This window comes from Triturus cristatus, chromosome 3_1 (assembly GCF_964204655.1).
Source record: "Triturus cristatus chromosome 3_1, aTriCri1.1, whole genome shotgun sequence".
Classification (NCBI taxonomy): domain Eukaryota; kingdom Metazoa; phylum Chordata; class Amphibia; order Caudata; family Salamandridae; genus Triturus; species Triturus cristatus.
Genome location: NC_140583.1, coordinates 1,059,381,177 through 1,059,401,586, shown reverse-complemented (window position 1 = coordinate 1,059,401,586; position 20,410 = coordinate 1,059,381,177). Strand labels below are relative to the sequence as shown.

The window sequence follows — 20,410 nt, the reverse complement described above, 5'->3', positions numbered from 1 at the left end:
TTCCTTGTGCGAGTCCAATCAGCACTAGCCAAGGATATAGAACTAACCGAAAAAAGATTATCACTAGACATTCTTTGTGATAAGAGGTCTTCCCTGGGAAATATGGCTAATGTAAGATCACCACCGTGTCAACAGACTGTTATGCTGGATTCTTCAGGCTTAGTATCTTCCTTGGTAGAGGAGCGCAACGGTGAAATAATAACATGCATTTCATCTCTGTCTGAAATGCCGGGTGCAATTGCCGATATCTCGATTGCTAGCAATTTGGTCCCAAAACCTAAGCCTTTATCAAGCATTAAGACCCGTTCTGCTAGCAACATCAATGCGGGTCCTGCTCAACAGCATTCAGGTCTAACTCTGAAAAAAAACACGCAGGGGAAATCAACAGACTGTGGTAGGGAAAAATGCTAAGTCTGGTCCTGCTCCCACCCCAAGGAAGGATATAGTTTCATGTCCCCAATTCGTAACAACCGAAGAGAGGGTAAATCCATCACCATCTGCGGGGAACGGCTATATGGAAGATACAGACCCAGCGTTTTGGAAAAAATTGGAGTGTATCTTAAAAAACGTATGTGATCCTATCTACGAAAGGCTGGGTTCTATAGAAAGCAGGCTTGTGTGTATGGAACTTTCCCTCGCCTCGGCCCAGCCACGGGGTGGTAGACGGGGATCCGGCTCACACAGGGAACGCTCTAGTGAGATAGGCCAACGTAGCAAGACCAAATCCACTACTAATGACCAAGTTAGTGCTGCTGCAAATATTAACCTGCCAGTTTCCCAGGAGCCACAGGTTACCCCGGCGATTGACAACCAGTCAAGAGAAGAACATCACCCAGTTTGTGACGGATCCCATAGTGCTGGGACTGGTACAGTTAGAAGTGACAAGCAGCCTATATCTGTACAGTCTTTAGTGCAGGCTTCGTCAGGTCTTATTGATATACATCTCCCCCCAGAGGCTGCCCCCTATGTGGTGGTCCTAACTGGGGTTCCACCCTTGGCGATTGGGACTAGGGAAACGTATTGGGATCTTAAGAACAAGTGTATATTTTAGCTCAATGCTAAGCGTCCCTTGCCGGCCAATATGTGTGCTGAAATCTTGTAAGCCAGGAGAGTAAATTGGGTGGGCAGAAAACCTAAGACAATAAAGGGGGACTGTATTATCATTAATTTTAGGGACAGATGCTGTGTGGAACATATCTGCGTTTGGCCCCATGACGATGATCCCTCATCTTTAATTTGTACTATGCCATTGTCTTATTTTTATGCTCCCGCACCCTTGCCTCTGTGTGGGATAACACGTGGGGGATTTCTGACTAAGGGTCGCCCTATTGGGGAAATAAGGTCTATCAATCGATTCGATGTGTTATCTGGGTTAATGGACTGCGATTGACAGAAAGACAGAAGTGGTTGTCCCAGTCCCGAAAAGGCACACGTAGCTCTTGAGTTAGAGGAGGATAAAAAGCAGGGAGAGCTGTCCGTAACAGATAGCAACAGTGATGGTAATGCGCTGTTCGCCCTAACAAACATTACTAGGGTTGTGGAGCAGGGCCTTCGTCTCGAGTTCGGACAAAAAATACTAAGTAATGATGGTAATTTACTTTCCCCGCATGGTATTGTTACTCCTCCTACATTAAATACAGGGAGTGTCGAAGGGGTGTTTAATACTGCAGGCCACACAACGTTTTTATCTTGGAATGTGGCGGATGTGGGATCCAAACTAGCATCATCCCTATGGTCAGATTTTATTGTCGAGCATGACATCTCAAGAATATCGATGGACAGAATATCGACCCCAAGGTAAGTAATATCGAAGTAAATAATATCGAAGTAATTAATATTGATGTAAGTAATATCGTAAGCAAAAATATCGATGTCAAAAATATCGTTATTTTTTTAGTGTTATGTATTTTAATATGTATTTTATTTGTATGTAAAAGATTATTGTAATGTATTTTAATACATTTAAAAATAATTGTTTAGAGATTATTAATTATTTTAAAGTAAATTTAGCGTTTTAGTATCAGAGCGGGTTGTGGGTTTATATGGGAATAGGGTGGGAAGTAATTTAATTTAATTATAATTAATATGTATTGTTTAATTGGTATTTATGATTAATTAATTATAAATTAATTTTATTAATTGGTTAATTATATTAGTTATAATTACTTTATTATTAATATTTATTTATTGTCATTGTTAATTAATTGTTAACTAATAATTAATTGGTGATTTACTTTTATTAAGTGATTAATTGATAATTAAATTAATTATGTGAAGTGGGTTGTGGGTTTATAGGGGAATAGGGTGGGATGTAATTAAATTAAAATAATTAATGATATAGTTTTTTTATTTGTATTTATTATTAATTGGTAATTAATTGTTATTAGTTAGTTAAATATAGTAAATATAAATAATGTATTTATTCATTTTATTTGTTGTTATTGCTGATTAATGTATTATTAATTAATAATTAATTGGTGATTAATTGTAATTTGGTAGTTAATATGTATTAACTAGTAAATTAATAACTATTAATTATAAAGAATGTATTATTAATTGTAAATTGATCGTTAAATTTGTTGTGTTTTTATTGTGTTTTTTGTATGTGTAGTGTGTTGTGTGTTAAAGGGGGAATAATGTGGGGTGTAATTTCATGTTATTTATTTAAATATTTAGTTTAAATTATTGGTATTTAATAATAATTATTTTGTAAATTAATTATTAATATGCTATTTTTTAATAACAAATTATTTAATTGGTTATTATGTTCATAGAACCCCTATGCTATCCAGTGCTTTCCCAACTGTTTCACTTACTGGAGTGGGAATAGTAATTTTTACCCCTACGCTATGCAATGCTTTCCCTACTGTTGCACTCACTGGAGTGGGAATAGTCATTTTTACTCCTAAGCTATCCAGCGCTTTCCCTACTGTTGCACTCTCTGGATCCAACGCTTTCCCTACTGTTGCACTCTCTGGAGTGGGAATAGTAATTTTTACTCTTACGCTATCCAACATTTTCCCTACTGTTGCACTCTCTGGAGTTGGAATAGTAATTTTTACCCCTACGCTCTCCAACGCTTTCCCTACTGTTACACTCTTTGGAGTTGGAATAGTAATTTTTACCCCTACGCTATCCAACGCTTTCCCTACTGTTGCACTCTCTGGAGTTGGAATAGTTATCTTACCCCTACGCTATCCAACACTTTCCCTACTGTTACACTCCCTGTAGTGGAAATAGTAATTTTTAGCCCTACGCTATCCAACATTTTCCTTACTGTTGTTTTTGTTGGAGTTGGACTAGTAGTTTCATTCTCTCTGATATTTAATGTTTTGTATTATTTTAGCTAATGTAATATATCATTAATAATAAAAAATATTAAAATTAAATGTATTTATTTTTATTTGCTATATGTAATTATTTAATATTTATTAATGTTATTGTTTTATGTGTATAGATGTATTGGTAATTTTTAAAAACATTTAATTTATACGTTACTAAAATAATTATTAAAACTAATTATTATGTAAGTATATATATTATATATATATATATTTAATTAATGTTTTATTACATTATATATTTTAATTATTAATTTTAAATATTATAAAATATATTTAATTATGTTTATTTTATTTATAAGTATTATTTGGTTTATTTTACATATATTTTTAAACAAAAAAAAACCGATTTTTACTAACGATATTTTTGACATCGATATTTAATTATCGATATTTTTGTACTTACCATGTTGTAGATAGGATGTCGATATTCTTGACATTGATATTTTTGTTCCGATATTTTTGTAGGTCGATATTTTGACCTTCGATATTTAGTCAGTGATCCCTGGATTAAAAATGTTTAAAGTGTAACATCCAATTTATCCCAACTCAGAACATTGACATTTTGGGAATTAGATTAAACTTCCCATCAAACTTGCATATTGATATATATAATGTTTATGCTAGGGGTTTAGCAGGTGGGAAAAAAAATCAGAGGTGGTATCAACATTAAACTCCCTTGTTGAATCCAGACCCACTGATGTGCTCCCGTTGATAGCGGGTGATTTCAATACGACTTTTGAGCCATTAGGGTACCATGACTTGTCCCTAACGGAGGAGGAGGACCTTAGATGGGGTGTCCCACAGCTCGAGATAACGCCAGTCAGTAAATGGACAGAGGCGGCCCTGTACTTGAAAGGGTTTTGCTTGGGCAACCAACTGAGGGCAGCTAATGGCAGAACCTTGTCAGACAGGACGCGGAGTAAAACATATGATAACGGTATCAGGGCTAGTATCATAGATTAACTTCTGGTCCACTTAAGGATGTGGCATACTCTTGTGGATATGGTGATAAAACCTCGGATAGAAAGCGATCACAATCCATTAGTAGCTCTTTTTAAATTGGGTTTGGGAGATAGAATGGATGGGGCATTTGTTATGAAAGGCCCGACTGCTGCTTTATCAAATGATGAACGCCACCTTAAGTGGAATAAAGTAGTAGAGCATCGTGACCTTATAGATAGCATAAAGTCTAATCTCGAAGAGGCGCTGACACTAATGATGGTAGGTTGCACCAAAAGTCAGCCTCATACAGTAGTCGAGAATATACATGACAAACTTTTTGCTAAACTTAAAATCTACTTTTGCAGACCACTTTTAGCAAAACAAGTTTCTAGAAGAAAACAGGAGAGTTGGTTCAATGCCTCCTGTAAGCAAGCTCGGGAAGAGCTAGGATTCACACTTAAATCCAAAGACTTGAACAAGACCAAGATAGCCCGTAATACTTACAGGAAGGCCCAATGGAAAGCCAAAAAGGAATGGGAAGAGAGTGAGTGGCAAGATCTCAAGGCAGCATGTACTGACAAAAATCAGAAAAAGTTTTGGGATATTTTTAAATGGAAAAGGGGAGAAATAACTGATAGTCCGCACAATTATGTTCCCCAGAACTCCTGGATAGAGTTTTTTAAGACTCAATATGCAAAAGACGCTGAGGATATTAGCCTGTCTCATCAGAAACGGGTTTTTTATAATAAACCTGCCTTTAGCACTGAGGAGGTCGACAGGGCGCTTGATATGGTAACTCAGGGTCGCGCACCTGGAATGGATTGCGTCCCTGCTGATGTATTTGTGTATGACAGACAAAGATGGCGCTTATATATCACCCACTTAGCTAATGCTATTGCCCAAGGCATGGCCATTCCCCAATCTTGGAAAGGCGCAGAAATTGTCCCGATATATAAAAAAGGGGATAAATCATTGGCTAGCAATTATAGGCCCATTAGCTTTATTGATGCTATACAAAAATTATGGGCTGGCTGGTCTTGGGTAAAATCCAGTCCTGGATGGAGGCCAGTAATATCTTGAGTCCTCTCCAGGCTGGGTTTCGCCCTAAAACCAGTATTATAGACCAGGTTTTTAGGTTTTTGGTCCTCTATTGGAGGACAGTGGTCTTAGAAAAAGGGGTTTTGTATGCAGTGTTTGTCGACTTGCGGGCGGCTTTCGATCTAGTTCCGCGTGGCAGGCTGTGGCGAGTGCTGCAGGGGCTGGGGATGGAGTTGTTGGCATTGGTTGTTCGCTTGCATGAGGACAACTTTGCCCGGATTCGGTGGGGACGGCAGGGAGAGGTTACGGATACTTTCGCCGTAGAGCGGGGAGTGCGGCAGGGTTGCGTTTTGGCACCGACCCTGTTCTCGCTCTTCGTAAACGGGGTGGCCGAGTTCCTCTCCCGGGTCCCTTCGGATGCCCCGGCCATGGCTGATACTCGTGTCCCAGTCCTCATGTTCGCGGACGACACTCTGCTGATTTCAAAAACCCCGAGTGGCCTCCAGCTTACCCTGCGGCGCTTTGAAGAGTTTTGCCTATTGCGTGGACTGGAAATAAACGTTGCCAAGACTAAGTTTATGGTGCTTAATGGCCCTAAACCTAGCAAATCTTATAGATCTTTTAAAGGTGTAATCCTTATGAATGGTTCTCCTTTAGAACAGGTCGACGCATTTACATATTTGGGAGTAACGCTACAGAAAAACATGCGTTGGAAAAGTCAAATAGATTTGTCATTATTGAAGTTCCAACACCAGACAGGCTTCCTTTTGAAACGATTTAAAACCTCGCAGACACAACCAATTGGGCCACTCCTCGAGATCTACTCGATGAAGATCCGTAGCTCGTCTCTATATGGGTCTGAGCTATGGGGGTATGGCAAAAATCAACAACGCCTGAAGGCCATGGAGAACAAATTTATTCGGAAAGTCGTTGGTGTCCCGCAAAGCACTCCCTTGTTACCCCTTTTCTGGGACCTCGGTTTGAAATCTCTACAAGATACAGCCTATCTGCGTCCATTGCTGTATTGGTGTAGGGTATGGTCAACCGAGGAGCTTAATCACTATGCTTTGGGTCTAAAGGAAATTATTGAAAAAAATCCCTTTCATAAGATAGACTGGTTGAGGTCTATAAAATTGCGACTGTATCGTTTGGGACTGAGAGACCTTTGGGATGATCCCCAAAATGCGGTCTTCCCCTCAAAAGAAATTGTGAAAGCTAAGTATTGGGAAATGATTGGTCTGGAATTATTTACTAGGGGGTGTTCATCCCACTTAACAGGTAGATTTCTGGATTTTAAGGCCTATCCCAGACAGGAACTGTATTGGGGCTTGATTGAAGTACCGTGTGATCGCAAGCTCTACTTCCAGTTTAGGACAGGTACTCTCCCGATCCGATCATTTACATCTAAGTGGGTCGTTGGGTCTCAAGACAAATGCCCAAAGTGTTGCGACAAGAATGAATCTTTGAGTCACTTTGTGCTTTTTTGTCCCCTCTATATTATCCCACGTAAAAAATGGGTATTACCCGTTTGTCGGCTAATTGGAATCCGAAGGTACGAGGAGGCCATGAGAATTTTGTCCTCAGACCCAAGCCCTACAATTGCAATAGCAATGGCAAAATATATAAAGTGGGCCTGGGCAATTCGATCCAGACAGATTAACATTAAAGCGTCTTGCGAATAGGCACCCTCCTATATATAAAACCTTTTAGATTAGGAAAATGTATTGTTTAGATTGATTTAGGGGTGGACTGTTTATTGCTGTATATTTGTGAAACGTCCCCATTTTTTCTGGTTGCATAGGCATTAGCATATTCTCACCAAAACGAGGTATAATGCTGTTCTATGCATATAAAGTATAATTCTGTATTGATAATTATGTTTTGTTTTAATTTGTTTTGATGTAAATGGTTGTTATATGCCACTTTTATGACTTAATTGTCGAATAAAGTTTTTTGACTTTGAAAATAGGTTTGCTGCTTAGTGGAAGTCACTGACACAGTCTTTGTAATGATGCAGCCACTCTCGGGATGTATATGGATCTGTTTTTGTTGTTGATCGAGTCTTTCTTGTAATGTCTTCAAAATGGGCTTAGGAGGCGTAGCAGGAGCAGATATGGTTTTCGGTACCAAAGGTTTCAGAGCCATACCAGTTTTAGTTTTCAGAACCGGAACTGTCAGAGCTCAAGAGGTGGGATCTCGGCTCGGTGCGTAACCGTAAGGCTTTCCATATGATTTTGGTGCCGAGCTTGAGGCAGCCGAAGAGGAGTCTTGGTGCTGACCATGGACAGTTGGCAGTGGCAGCCCAGAAGCTTTTTGTTTTGTGGGGACTGAATATTTTGGTGTGGACAGGTGAGAGGTTTGGGTACTCACGGCACCTTGACCAAGCAGTAGATCGTGCCACTCCAGATCGATCTCTAAGCCGGAGTCCGAGTCTTTGACTGAAAAGGCTCCCTCTTCTTCAGTCGCATAAGCCTCAAAATCTTCCTGTTCTTGTTCGAATCTTCCTGCCTAAAGGTATCAGGCATGTGTTGACACTCCCGTCTCTGTATTTCTTTGTGTCGTGCCCAACGGAACCGCAAAGTCTTTTTCAATTGAAACAACCAACAAGCCTCGCAATCATCTTCTCTAGGCTCGGGGGATAAGTACAGATTCAATACCTCGTTATGGTCAGGTCTCAGGTACTTGTTATGGCACTGGGGTCAAAATAAATTGGAGTCTGTTTCATCAGCAGAGTATCATCAATGGAGTCAAATGGATGTAAAGTAGCTCGGATGGGCAAGCCCGAAGGATGAAAGCAAAACTTGCCAACTCGAACAATGATAGTCTTCCGAATTTTGATACGCAAGGAAGGGAAATGCGTCCGAAACAATACCGAAGAGGATAAGGAATATGCTACTTACCAGTATGCATCTGTTCTTGGCATGTAGAGCTGCAGATCCACACACTTAGAATAAGATCGCCATCTGGTGTTGGGCTCGGATGATTGCAGGTTGTTGTTGTCTTCGGAAGAAGCCTTTTGGTCACGAGATAGGTGACTCCTCCTCTGGACATCAGTGCGCATGGGCATCCACTCCATCCTCAGATTGTTTTTCGCCATGATGGGAAATGATGGAGTGTATAAGAATAAAGAAAAAGGATGTCCATGTGTAATGTCTAATTAAGACAACGCTGGAACAGATACAGGTCCCGGGGAGGTGGGTGGGCGTGTGTGGCTCTGCAGCTCTACATGCCAAGAACAGATGCATACTGGTAAGTAGCATATTCCGTTCGAAGCATATGAGCTGCAGATCACACACTTAGGATAGACTATATAGCAGTGTCTCCCCTAGCAGTGGTCACCTGTATCTGTTGCAGCAGTTTGGAATAAAGTTTTTAGGACAGCTTGACCTACGGAAGCTTGTTGTTTGGATTGCACATCAACACAGTAATGTTTAGTGAAGGTGTGTGTGGTAGACCATGTGGCTGCTTTGCAAATATCTTCTAAGGGAATGTTCCCTAAGAATGCCATGGAAGCCCCTATTTTGCGTGTGGAGTGCGCTCTAGGGGGAACTGTAAGAGTGCGTTTAGCTTTTTGGTAACATATTTGGATACATTTAACTATCCACCTGGCTATACCTGATTTTGAAATGAGGGGTTGCCTTTATGTGGTGGAGAGAAAGCAACAAGCAGTTGTTTGGTTTTGCGAAAAGGTTTGGTTCTGTCGATGTAATAAAGCCAGGCTCTTTTAACATCTAAGGTATGAAGAGCTCTCTCAGCTATTGAGTCTGGATTTGGGAAGAAGACTGGCAGCTCGACTGATTGGTTAAGATGGAAAGGGGAAATGTCTTTTGGTAGGAATTTTGGGTTTGTTCTAAGAACCACTTTATTACGATGTAGTTGTAGGAATGGTTCTTGAATAGTTAAAGCCTGTATCTCACTTACCCTTCGCAGGGCTGTGATTGCAATAAGGAAAGCCACTTTCCATGTAAGGAATTGCAGTTCGCATTTATGCATAGGTTCAAATGGGGGACCCATGAGCCTAGTTAGAACAATATTTAGATTCCACACTGGAGAAGGTAGTAATCTGGGAGGAATAATCCTTTTAAGACCTTCCATGAAGGCTTTGATCGCTGGCACTTTAAATAGTGACAAGTGTTGTCGATTTTGTAAGTAGGCTGCTAACGCCGCTAGGTGTAGACGTATGGATGAATACGCTAAATTGCATCTTTGCAAGTGTAGTAAATAGCAAATGATGTTTTGGATGGAAGCATCCAGTGGACGTATATTATTGTTAGTGCAGTAAATGGCAAATCTTTTCCATTTTGCAGCATAACATGCCCTAGTAGTAGGTCTTCTAGCTTCTTTTATAATATTCATATAGTCTGGTGGCAGATTGAGGTAACCGAACTCTAAGACTTCCGGAGCCAGATCGCCAAGTTCAGTTGTGGATCTGGGTGTCTGATTTCTCCATGGTTCTGGGTTAACCCCTTCAGTGCCACGCCCTTTCCCTCTCCTGTGCCGGGCGTTGCACTAGTGGGTGGGGTTCATGACGAGATAGTCTCGTCATGGGCACAGCGCAACCGTGCTCCATGACGAGACTATCTCGTCACGGGCACTGAAGAGGTTAATAAGGCCGGGGAAAGGCGCAGTTTTTGATGTGGAACTAGCGAGAGTTCCAGAAGTGTCGTGAACCAGGGTTGACGTGCCCAAGTGGGAGCTACTAGTATCAGTTTTAGAGACTGTTGTTTGAGCTTGCGTACCACAAATGGAATGAGTGGGAGAGGCAGAAAAGCGTACGCAAATATGCCTGACCAGTTCATCCATATTGCATTGCCCTTCGACTGTGGGTGTGGAAACCTGGTGCCGAAGGTTGGGCATTTTGCGTTTCCGTGTGTGGCGAACAGGTCTATGTCTGGTTGGCCCCATGTTTGGAAGAATGGGAGTAGGACTTTGGGGTGTAATTCCCATTCGTGGATTTGTTGGGTCTGTCGACTTAGGAGATCGGCAATCTGGTTGTGAACCCCTGGAAGGTGTTCCGCTAGCAGGTAGATGTTTTGGGGAATTGCCCATCTCCAAATGTTCTGTGCGAGTTATGTAATACATGGTTGTCATGTTGTCTGTGCGAATGAGGACAGTTTTGTTCCTTAGATGTAATTGAAAAGATTTCAGTGCTAGGAACACCGCTAGAAGTTCTAGGTGATTGTTATGGAGCAGTTTTTGTTGAGTGGTCTATTTGCCCTGAGTGGTGTGTTGTAGGAGATGGGCTCCCCACCCTGTGAGAGATGCGTTGGTTGTCAGCACTACTTGTGGAAGAGGCTCGAAGAACGGTCGCCCTTTGGACAGGTTGATGGTGTTCCACCATTTCAGTGAGCGAAGTGAGCGACTGTCCACCAACACCAGATCAGTAAGTTGTCCGTGAGCCTGGTTCCACTGTTGTGCTAGACATTCTTGCAAGGGACGCATTTGAAGTCGTGCGTGAGGCACAATGGAGATGCATGACGCCATCATGCCTAATAGTTGCATAAACACTCTTGCTGGAAGAGAGTGTTGAGTTTGAAATTTTAAGATGAGGTTTTGTATGTTGGCTATCCTGGCTGTGCTGGGATAAGCTATGGCCTTGGAGGTATTTATGGTGGCTCCCAGATATTGATGTATGTGGGAGGGTTGCAGTTGAGATTTGGGATAGTTGATGGTAAATCCCAAGTTGTCTAAGGTTTGAATAGTGTGGTGAGTGTGGAGAACGCATTTGTCGAAAGTATTGGCTTTTATGAGCCAATCGTCGAGATATGGGAAGACATGGATTTGCTGTCTCCTGAGATGCGCTGCTACTACTGCTAGGCATTTGGTGAACACCCTGGGTGCAGTTGTTACTCCGAATGGGAGGACCGTAAACTGATAGTGCTGTCCGTCTACCACAAATCTTAGGTACTTCCTGTGAGCAGGATGCATGGGGATGTGAAAGTATGCGTCCTTGAGGTCTAATGTGGCAAGGAAATGGTCTTGTTGAAGTAGTGGGAGCACTTGTTGAAGAGTGATCATATGGAAGTGATCTGAGTGTATGTACTGATTTAGGAGTCTGAGGTCGAGTATGGGCCTTAACGTCTCGTCCTTTTTGGGGATTAGGAAGTATAGAGAATATACTCCTGTACCCTGATGTTGGAGCGGAACTGGTTCTATTGCGTGTTTTTGAAGCAAGGACCGAATTTCTTGTTTGAGTGTAAGATGGTGTGGTGACATTGGACGGTGTTTGGGTGGTATGTGTGGGGGGGTGTTTGTGAGTTCGAGGCAGTAACCAAACTGGATACTTTGTCTTACCCACTTGTCTGTTGTAATGGAATTTCAGACAGGTAGGAACTGTTGAGTCTTACCCCGACTGGAGTGGAATGGTCTGGGGGAGTGGAGGCAAGTCACTGTTTAGTGGCTGGAGAAGTGCGGGTGTTGGTATTGCCCCGACCTCGGCCCTTGGTGTTGTTCTAAAATATCCTCTGCTGGGGGATGTTTGCGCGGAGGTTTTGAAAGTGGAGGAGGTGTCTGTTCCAGTATTTTTGGAGGCTCCCCTATAGAAGGAGCGTCGAAAGGAGCCTCGTGCTTGTGGAGACTGTAATGCTCCCATTGATTTAGCAGTCTCGTTATCCTTTTTCATCTTTTCAAGTGCAGTATCCACAGGGGGTCCAAATAGTTGCTCTTGGTTGAATGGTTGGCCAAGTATTGTTGTTTGTACTTCTGGCTTAAAGCCTGAAATACGCAGCCATGCATGGCTTCTAAGAAGTATGCTTGTGTTGACCGCCCTAGAAGCAGTGTCCGCGGCGTCTAGTGCACATTTAATTGATGCGTTAGATATGAGTTTTCCCTCTTGTATGAGGTCATTAGCCTGGGATTTGTACTGATCTGGTAGGTGTTGTAAAAGATCTTCTAACTGATCATAATGAGCCCTATCATATCGGGCTAATAGGGCTTGTGTGTTGGCAATACGCCAATGGTTAGCAGCTTGTGCTGCAACTCTTTTGCCCGAGGCCTCTAATAGCTTGGACTCTTTGTCTGGGGGCGGTGTGTCTCCTGTTTGGGAGTCAGCCCGCTTTCTTGCGTTTGAAACTACTAAAGAGTCTAGAGGGAGCTGTGCTTTAATGTAAGCGGGATCTTGTGGGGCAGGTCTATATTTTTTTTCAATTCGAGGGTTAAGAACCCTAGCTCTGACGGGGTCTTTAAAAACCTCTGTGGCGTGTTTTATGACTCCTTTAATAATGGGCAAGATTTGAACTGATTTTTGAGACTGTTCGAATGTGTCTAAAAGAAAGTCTTCTTCGGGTGTATCTGAATGCATGGTGATGCCATGGAAAAGCGCTGCCCTGTTTATCAGCTGCCCAAACCCTAGGTGGTCATCTGGAGGTGAGGGTTTTGAGGGTTATGTAGTAGGATCAGGAATATCAGGTAGAGGGTAAGCCCAGTCGTCTAAGGGTACCGTATCCGGAAGTGTGAAAGGATCATTAGGATCATTAAGGTCATCCGGATCACCCCCTCCCCCTAAGACATCATCATCATCCTGTGGAGGTGGTGTATGTGAAGGAGATGGTAGAGGAAAAGGAGGTGGGGGCAGGGGGGCTGGGGTGACAGGTGGTACAGGAGAGGAAGGACGAATGGGTGAGGTGGCTGAGTCCTTCTTCTTTATGGGAGCTGGAGAAGGTGTTGTGTCCAGCTTCCTTTTCTTGTATGGCACAGCGGTGACATGTTCAGTTTTTGGATTGATATAAATCCTTTTTTGCGTTTGATCAGGGTGAAAAAGTTCTTCATTGTCCGCAAGTGGCTTTGGTGTCGATTTTTTCGGTTCCGATCTATGTTTTGGATGATCGGTAGAGTCTTTTTGGACTTTAGACAGTTGTTTTGGTACCGATGATGGTTTCGGTGCCGATGATGATTTCGGTGCCGAAGAATGTTTCGGTGTGGGTGGAGATTTCGGTGCCGAAAAGGAATCTTTAAGCTTGAAAGCTTTAGATGCCGGTTTGTCAATAGGCCTCGAGGGTTTCGGTATCGAGGGTATCGGAGCCTGCTTCGGTGCCGAAGGTACTGTGGGTACTATAACATGTGGTTTGCTCGAGCCTGAGCCACCTGTAGGCTTATATTTCTTCGGAGCCGAGCCCGAGGGCGGGGCTTCTGAAGTCAGTTTACGGTCGCGACTGGGGCCAGCTGGCAGAGTCTTGACCAATGCCTTTTTTGGGGGGGTTGGGGTAGGGTCACTGGTACTCACGCGTTGCCCCGGACTGATGGGGTCATCGGAGTCGTCCGCTTCGGATATAATTTGGAGTTCCTCGGAATCTTCTTCCGGGACATCGGGGCCCTGATCAAAGATGTCCTCTGGTTCTGGAGCCGGTCTGGCCATGATATGGCATCGAGCTCTTCGGTCCCGGATGGTTTTCTTAGATCGGAATGCGGCGCAGGCTGGACAGCTGGATTCGTTGTGTTCCGGCGAGAGGCACAGGTTGCAGATCTCGTGGTGGTCACTGTGGGGGAACTTTGCTCCACATTGAGGGCATTTTTTAAAAGGTGTCCTTTCCATGAGCCGTATCAGAAACCAGTCCGATTGAATTTCGACGTCGAGTTGAAGTATGTAAATGTTTTTCGCTTCGAAAGCTTGGTTTTTAGAAGTTTTCAGCCAGAGTGGAAAAGTTCATCCGAACCCAATGGCGGAAAAAAACAATCTGAGGATGGAGTGGATGCCCATGCGCACTGTTGTCCAGAGGAGGAGTCACCTATCTTGTGACCAAAAGGCTTCTTCCGAAGACAACAACAACCTGCAATCATCCGAGTCCAACACCAGATGGCGATCTTATCCTAAGTGTGTGATCTGCAGCTCATATGCCTCGAACAGTAGATTACTCAGCAAAACGATCTCAAAAACGGTCTTGAACTGGAGTGACATAATACACGACCGAACCCGATGACGGAAAGAAAACAATCTAACAATTGATTTGATGCCCATGCGCACTATTACCAAGAGGAGGAGTCACCTTACCTCGTGACTCGAAAGACTTCTTCAAAGAAAAACAATTTGCAAACATCCAGACCCAACACTAGATGGCGGGAGTATGCAAAGCATGGTTAGCTACGGCCACACAAGCCTCAAACACTCTTTTCCAGCATATTTCTTGAAGGAGGATCATATGGAGGGTCACTCCATGACCAGAGTCTGTCCTGAAGGAAGGTTAAGGGCCTTTTTAAACCACACACAGTAGGAACATTGTAGAATTTTGCTCCTTGTTGTCCTTCGGTGCATGGAGGCACAGACATCACACGTTAAGAGGTCATAATCAGTTCACAGGGAAATGGTGAAGTGTCAGGCAGGGACATCTGCATGCAACAACTTTAATAGGGTTTGAATCATGATACCTTAGGAGGAGACGTTTAAAAGATTCTGCTGAATAAGAGCTATTAAAACCTGAAGAATTTGGTGAATAATGAAGTATAGTTCTGGTCCCGTCATTATGGCTGATAAAAACTGATGGTGCCATATACATACTGGTGGAGGTGCGATTGGAGTCGCCGATTAGAAACATTTCTGGAATAGTTCTGGCACCTGGGGACATTCATAAAGTGAGAAGTATCCATTAGAAAGGATGGAGCTATTAGCTAGGTAGAATGGCACAGTACGTCTCTTCAAGTACCAGCTTGTCTTTTGCATCAATTGTTTACCGCCAAGCTGGAGCAATGCTTCTGTTTGTTCTCAGTGGCTAATTACAACATATGTGAAAGGCAACTCTTGCTCTCTCTGAAGAAATGCATGGGAAACAAGGTCTTTGCACCCAAATCTTAGGAGGAAAAGTGCTTCTTTCAAACTACCATGCCATGGAATAGAAATCTGGCTTTTGCGAGGCGTCCTTTCACACTGGTTAACCAAAGGGCAATTGCATGTCACTGAATGGTTTGAACATAGACAATAAAAGTAGTACATATATAAAAAGCAACTATTCCACTTGAACACTCTGCATAAATAAAGATAAAGTAACACGTTAGTGGATGGTTACCAATAAAATGTAATACCTGCAGACGGCAATGGCCGAGAACCAGGGAACCTTTGCTTGGAACAGTAGTTCAGAGATCGGATTCGGCTGCTCTGTGTTCTCAATGCAGATGAGCTGCAAGTTTGAGAGTTTGGAATGCCTTCTGTAATGAGAATATGGACCAAATAAATAAAATTGTTTAATTTAAGTCAACAGAGCTTACATTTTTAAAAGACAATGGCTATGCAGAACATTTAGAAAGCTCACACAGGTGGCAAGTCACAGCTGAGTGACTAGTATGTAGCACTCAAGGAACTATACTTTAGTTGAGGCCCATGCTGTTCAAGCAACATCTACCACACAAAAAGTATCACATTAAGTGCAGCAATTGCCTTCACAATAGTTTGATGCACACAAGTGTCATTTGTACACAAAAATCTAAAAAACTTGCACATACTGGACAAAATACATTCCATTCTTTAAACCTACATATCAATTATCCTTGGATAACGCTGAAAAAACAGACTTCCCTTGACTGACAACGTTTTAACCACTCTGGAAAGAGCAAATGTGGTGGTGAACTGACGATAAGCATGCCAACATTGAATATACTCTTCCACACACTATACTGACAACGTTAATCTAAATACCCGTGTTGGCAAACACAGTAGTGTGCAACTTTTGGTTTAATGTAAAATGGTACCACTTATTTAATATCATTTCTACAAGTCAGAAACTGGAGAACAACTGGACCCAGACAACAGCTTAAGTCTTTAACTAAACAGCCTGTGAGTGCAGCTTCAGCATCATAATTTCTCAAAGTCTGAAACTGGAAAGTTGGGGTTCAGGGACTCCCACTGATTGACTGTGCGAGTTACAAAGGTCTAAGAGGCAAACTTTGAAGCAGATGCAGACAGATTACTCAAGATCATTATTGGAGGGATGGGGGGGAACACTACCTGCTCTAAGTGCAAGCATTTGAGGAGTTGTCCGATTGTCATTGTGCTCCACAGTGCTGTTAATATCCGGTTCTGATGCTGGAGGTTGACATTCCATGATCTTGCAGGTGTACACACAGCGTTTTCGTGCATCGGTTGTACTCCAGTAAACACGAGAACACCTGGAAAGAGGGAGCAAGTATGCATGCAATTAATGAGACCTTAAAGTAGAAGTCCTTGTCAGTAACCACATGAAAAATACAATTCACGTTCCATTCTTTGCACAGGGGTACACTTACTATTTACAGAGGCATGGATTACACACTGAGTCAGAACATCCAGTATTCCATCTACAATCATATGAAGCTCTCTCCACTTTATAAAACTGTATAGAAACATGCATCACAAATGATTTGAGAATATGCGCAGGATTAGAAAGCAGACTGCTTTGTTAGAGCATATTAATCTTTACATTTCGGTATACTGTAAGAAAAAGCTTGAAAGCTCCACGAAACATATAAATGTCTCAGCTAAACTCTTGTCCGATCTAAGCAGTGTTCAGTTGCACGACAGTGGATGATGCCACTGGTTGACATGTAAGACTAATTTGAAAAGAAATGTTACTTACTTGTAATCCTAGTTCTGAATCGCTAGACTCTTCACTGAAGTTATGCATATGAGAACTGTACCGTTCATAAGCGGGACTCTGGAAATTTGTTTTATTACACATATAACAAAGACAACAAATGGTAAAATCGTTCTGAAGTTAAATACATCACTAAGCACTGCAGCCTATCTTATGATGGATTTACCAATTTTTCTCTTCTTTTTAAATAAGAAAAATGTATAGGCGGCTCAGACAGTACTGCAGAACATAGCAGGAAGAGCTGTTTCGGTAGGACGCACCTCAGGCACAGGTTGCCATGCTGGGAATCATCCCACAGACTATAAGAACAAATTACTTACCTCCAGTAACGATGTACCTTTAAGAGACATACATTAGTTATAGATTCCTCACCTTCGAATTACCGACAGGCGTCAGACTGGATCTGGAGAAATGTTTTCGTAGCAGTACCCCTGCGCGTCAGTAGGTGGCGCTGGTCGACGTTGCGGTGTCTACTTAGATGCAGCCCCTGCGCGCTGATATCGGTTCTGACACAGCTTTCCATGCCAGAAGTGCAGAGCCATGCAAGACACTGACCACTGGTGCACAAAACTAGGGCCCTCTAAGGGAGTCCCTATCTCCATAAGTCATTTCACAGAATGGGAAAGATGGGTGAGGCCATAAGGAATCTATAATCAATGTATGTCTCTTACAGATACATCGTTACTGAAGATAAGTAACTTGTTCATCTGAAAGAGACCATTAGTTATAGATGCCCCAGCAATACCAACCCCGTAGGTGGGTCTGCGAACTAAGTTCACACCTGGAGAATAGAACGGCCGAAAAAGCCGTCTCTCTGGACTTGGCTGTCCAGGCAGTAATGCTTAGTAAACATGTGCAGGGATGCCCACGTCGCTGCCTGACAGATGTCAACCAGCAGATCTCCACGTCTCAAAGCAAAAGTGGCTGCCGTCGCCCTGGTAGAGTGGGCGCCAAGTCCTACTGGAGGTTCCTTTTTAGCCAAAGAATAACAGATCTTAATGCATAGTTCGACCCATCGAGAGATGGTACGTTTGTGCACTAACACACACAGAGGAGTAGCGAAAAGTGATCAGAATGTGGCACATGCCATGTGGAGAAATACTGCCGTCACTCAAAATATTGTGACATGCTTCATCATTGGGCTTGCTTGCAATACACCCCTGCGCAGACCAACGCCTGGGGCGGAGCAAAAGGGAGGGGAAGACAATACAAACATAAAAAAGAAATTATATACCAATATGCTTTGGGATCAGCGAAAGAAAAGAGCAGTGAAGGTTTAAAACTAGCTTGGTGGTGTCTGTACAACAATTTATTCCTGGACCCACCGTCTAGGTCTAAAAACTTGAAAAATGTTGGTGATAGGAGAGATTTAAGAGTTCCTTCACCCCTCCTTACTGCCAAAGTGCCCACAGTGTTGGGTCACACCGGCTCTCTTCAGAACCAATCAGATCCCAAGTTTTATATATACCCTCTGTACCAGAGTAGGGTATACTTGGAATCTGTAATTTCCACGGGGAGGGTACCCCTAAGTAACTCACATTTGTTTATCTGTAGGGGAAAGCACAAACAGAAAATAGGCATAGAATTATTCGTGCTGGGGTAGCTCATGGTTGTATGCGTTCAGACACTTGTAGTTCCCTCTCATATTCCTCAACACGCATGGTTTTTAATGTTCCACCTACTTATATTCCATAACCCAATCGGTTTATAATGAATCAATACGTCCAAAGTAGAACGTGTCATACAGTAATGGGATAATTTATCTGTAGACTCACACAGAAGATCCTATTTGACTGGACCGAAATCAGAATGTACTACTGTTGCGCACACTCGTGCTGTGCAGCGAAAAACTCCAACTCACAGAATTTCATCAAAAGCAATGCTTAAAATGGCGAGTTATTGGGAGAGACCCCCTGTGGTCAAACTCAGGGGGGGGGGGAATGGAGACATGGATAGGATTAAATAATGGCATGTAATGTCGTAATGATCAGCAGGACCTGGTTGAGGGTAGGGACTAAGACGTGGGATGAAACAATTTAAAAACAATGTCTATGTGAGGCTCTCCGTATTGTAAAACAGCCTCTCCATAGAGCACCAACTGAGTTTGGGCCGTGGTATATCCACGCTGCTCTTTTAACAACTTGCCATGGCTTGAAAATGCCCCTCGAGATACCTGCTAGCAGTGGTGGGTTAAGAAAGTAACCCCCAATGCAGCTGCAATTGCAATGTCAAACCCGCTCTTCAGGCAATTTATCATCTCCTACCGCAGAGCTCCCCCCCACCCAACTCCTTATTTCGTCAAGGTAGGTGCTCTGCCCAGGAAATTATCCAATACTCGCAGTGAAGTTGGCGAGTTGCAGAATTCTGTGTTCCTTTCATAGCGAAAGGATTTCCGGTCATGTGACATGCTCCGTGTCACGTGCCCGTGTCTGGTGATCATGACGTGTTTGCGTGGTCCCTCTGTTGCTAGGAGCCCTGGGCGTCTACTTTTAATTCAAGGGAGGAAAACTTTATTAAGTGTTGCCAAATGTGTTCTCCAGGACCTGGACAAAACTGGAATGTCAAGTATTGTGGTGGTACTTAAAATATAAAACAATGAAATTAGGAGACTTGCCCTTCAGCAGCGCGTTTTTTTTTATTTCAGGAGATGAAGACTTTATTAGGTACTGCGATGTGTGCGCTACTGGATCAAACCCAGATTGGCTAAACAATCTCCATCGTCCGTTCAGTGAACTGTGGGTATTATTAAATTATTGTACTTGCCATTCAGTGCACATGACCCGTGGTATACCCAGGGTCAGCAATTGTGCAGAACTAAATAGTCTAATGTACCACTCCGCACAGATTGTTAGTGGTGTATGTAGGAAACTGGCTCTGTATATAGTATACCAAAGTGAGGTACAGTGTGCACAGAGTCCAGTGGATCTCCAAAGGTAGGCAGAGGTAAAGTTAGATAGCACCTCACTCTCTATTTGTGGTAGTGTGGTCGAGCAGTAAAGCAGTATCAGAGGACAGTGTTAAGCATTTGTTGTACACACTCAGTCAGCAAATGAATTCACACACCCAAAGACTGAACTTCAGACCAATTGTTTTTGTATAAAAATATTCTTTTAATTATTTTATTTTCTAGAACCAAGCAAGCCTGGCACAGGTAAGCAATAAATACTTTACCATAGTAATACAGTTTGTAAACAGTTTTGAAATTCTATATGCACTTTGTTTTGACTTACAGGATGGCTGCAGAGAAATGCAAAACTTTGTAAATACAGTACATAGCCTTGAATGGGCTTTTCAGTAAAATACCAGGTAAGTTACTTTTCAGATTACTTTTCTTACTCAGAGTAGTATGCCTGGATACTACTCTGGGACATTTCCTGTAAACAGGTAAGTAACATCGTTTTGGTTAATTAGTACAATTTTAAAGAATTTCTTTAGGTTTTCAAACTCCACACTTTTTTTCAAGAAATACAGTCAATGTTATCCTATGAAAGAAAATAGTGTTATTGGATTTGAGGTAAGTATTTGGTAGTG

The 20,410-nt window shown here is 42.5% G+C and overlaps 1 protein-coding gene across 1 annotated transcript in view; it reads right to left on the bottom strand.

Annotated features, from left to right (window-relative positions):
• Positions 1–20,410, bottom strand: part of KMT2A (lysine methyltransferase 2A) — a 1,466,550-nt gene that overhangs the window by 255,954 nt on the left and 1,190,186 nt on the right. The window contains exons 25-26 of the mRNA XM_085645838.1: positions 16,255–16,415; positions 15,336–15,458 (exon numbers count right to left, since the gene is read on the bottom strand). Of these exons, the coding sequence (XP_085501964.1) occupies positions 15,336–15,458; positions 16,255–16,415 (284 nt within the window). The remainder of the gene's footprint in view (positions 1–15,335; positions 15,459–16,254; positions 16,416–20,410) is intronic.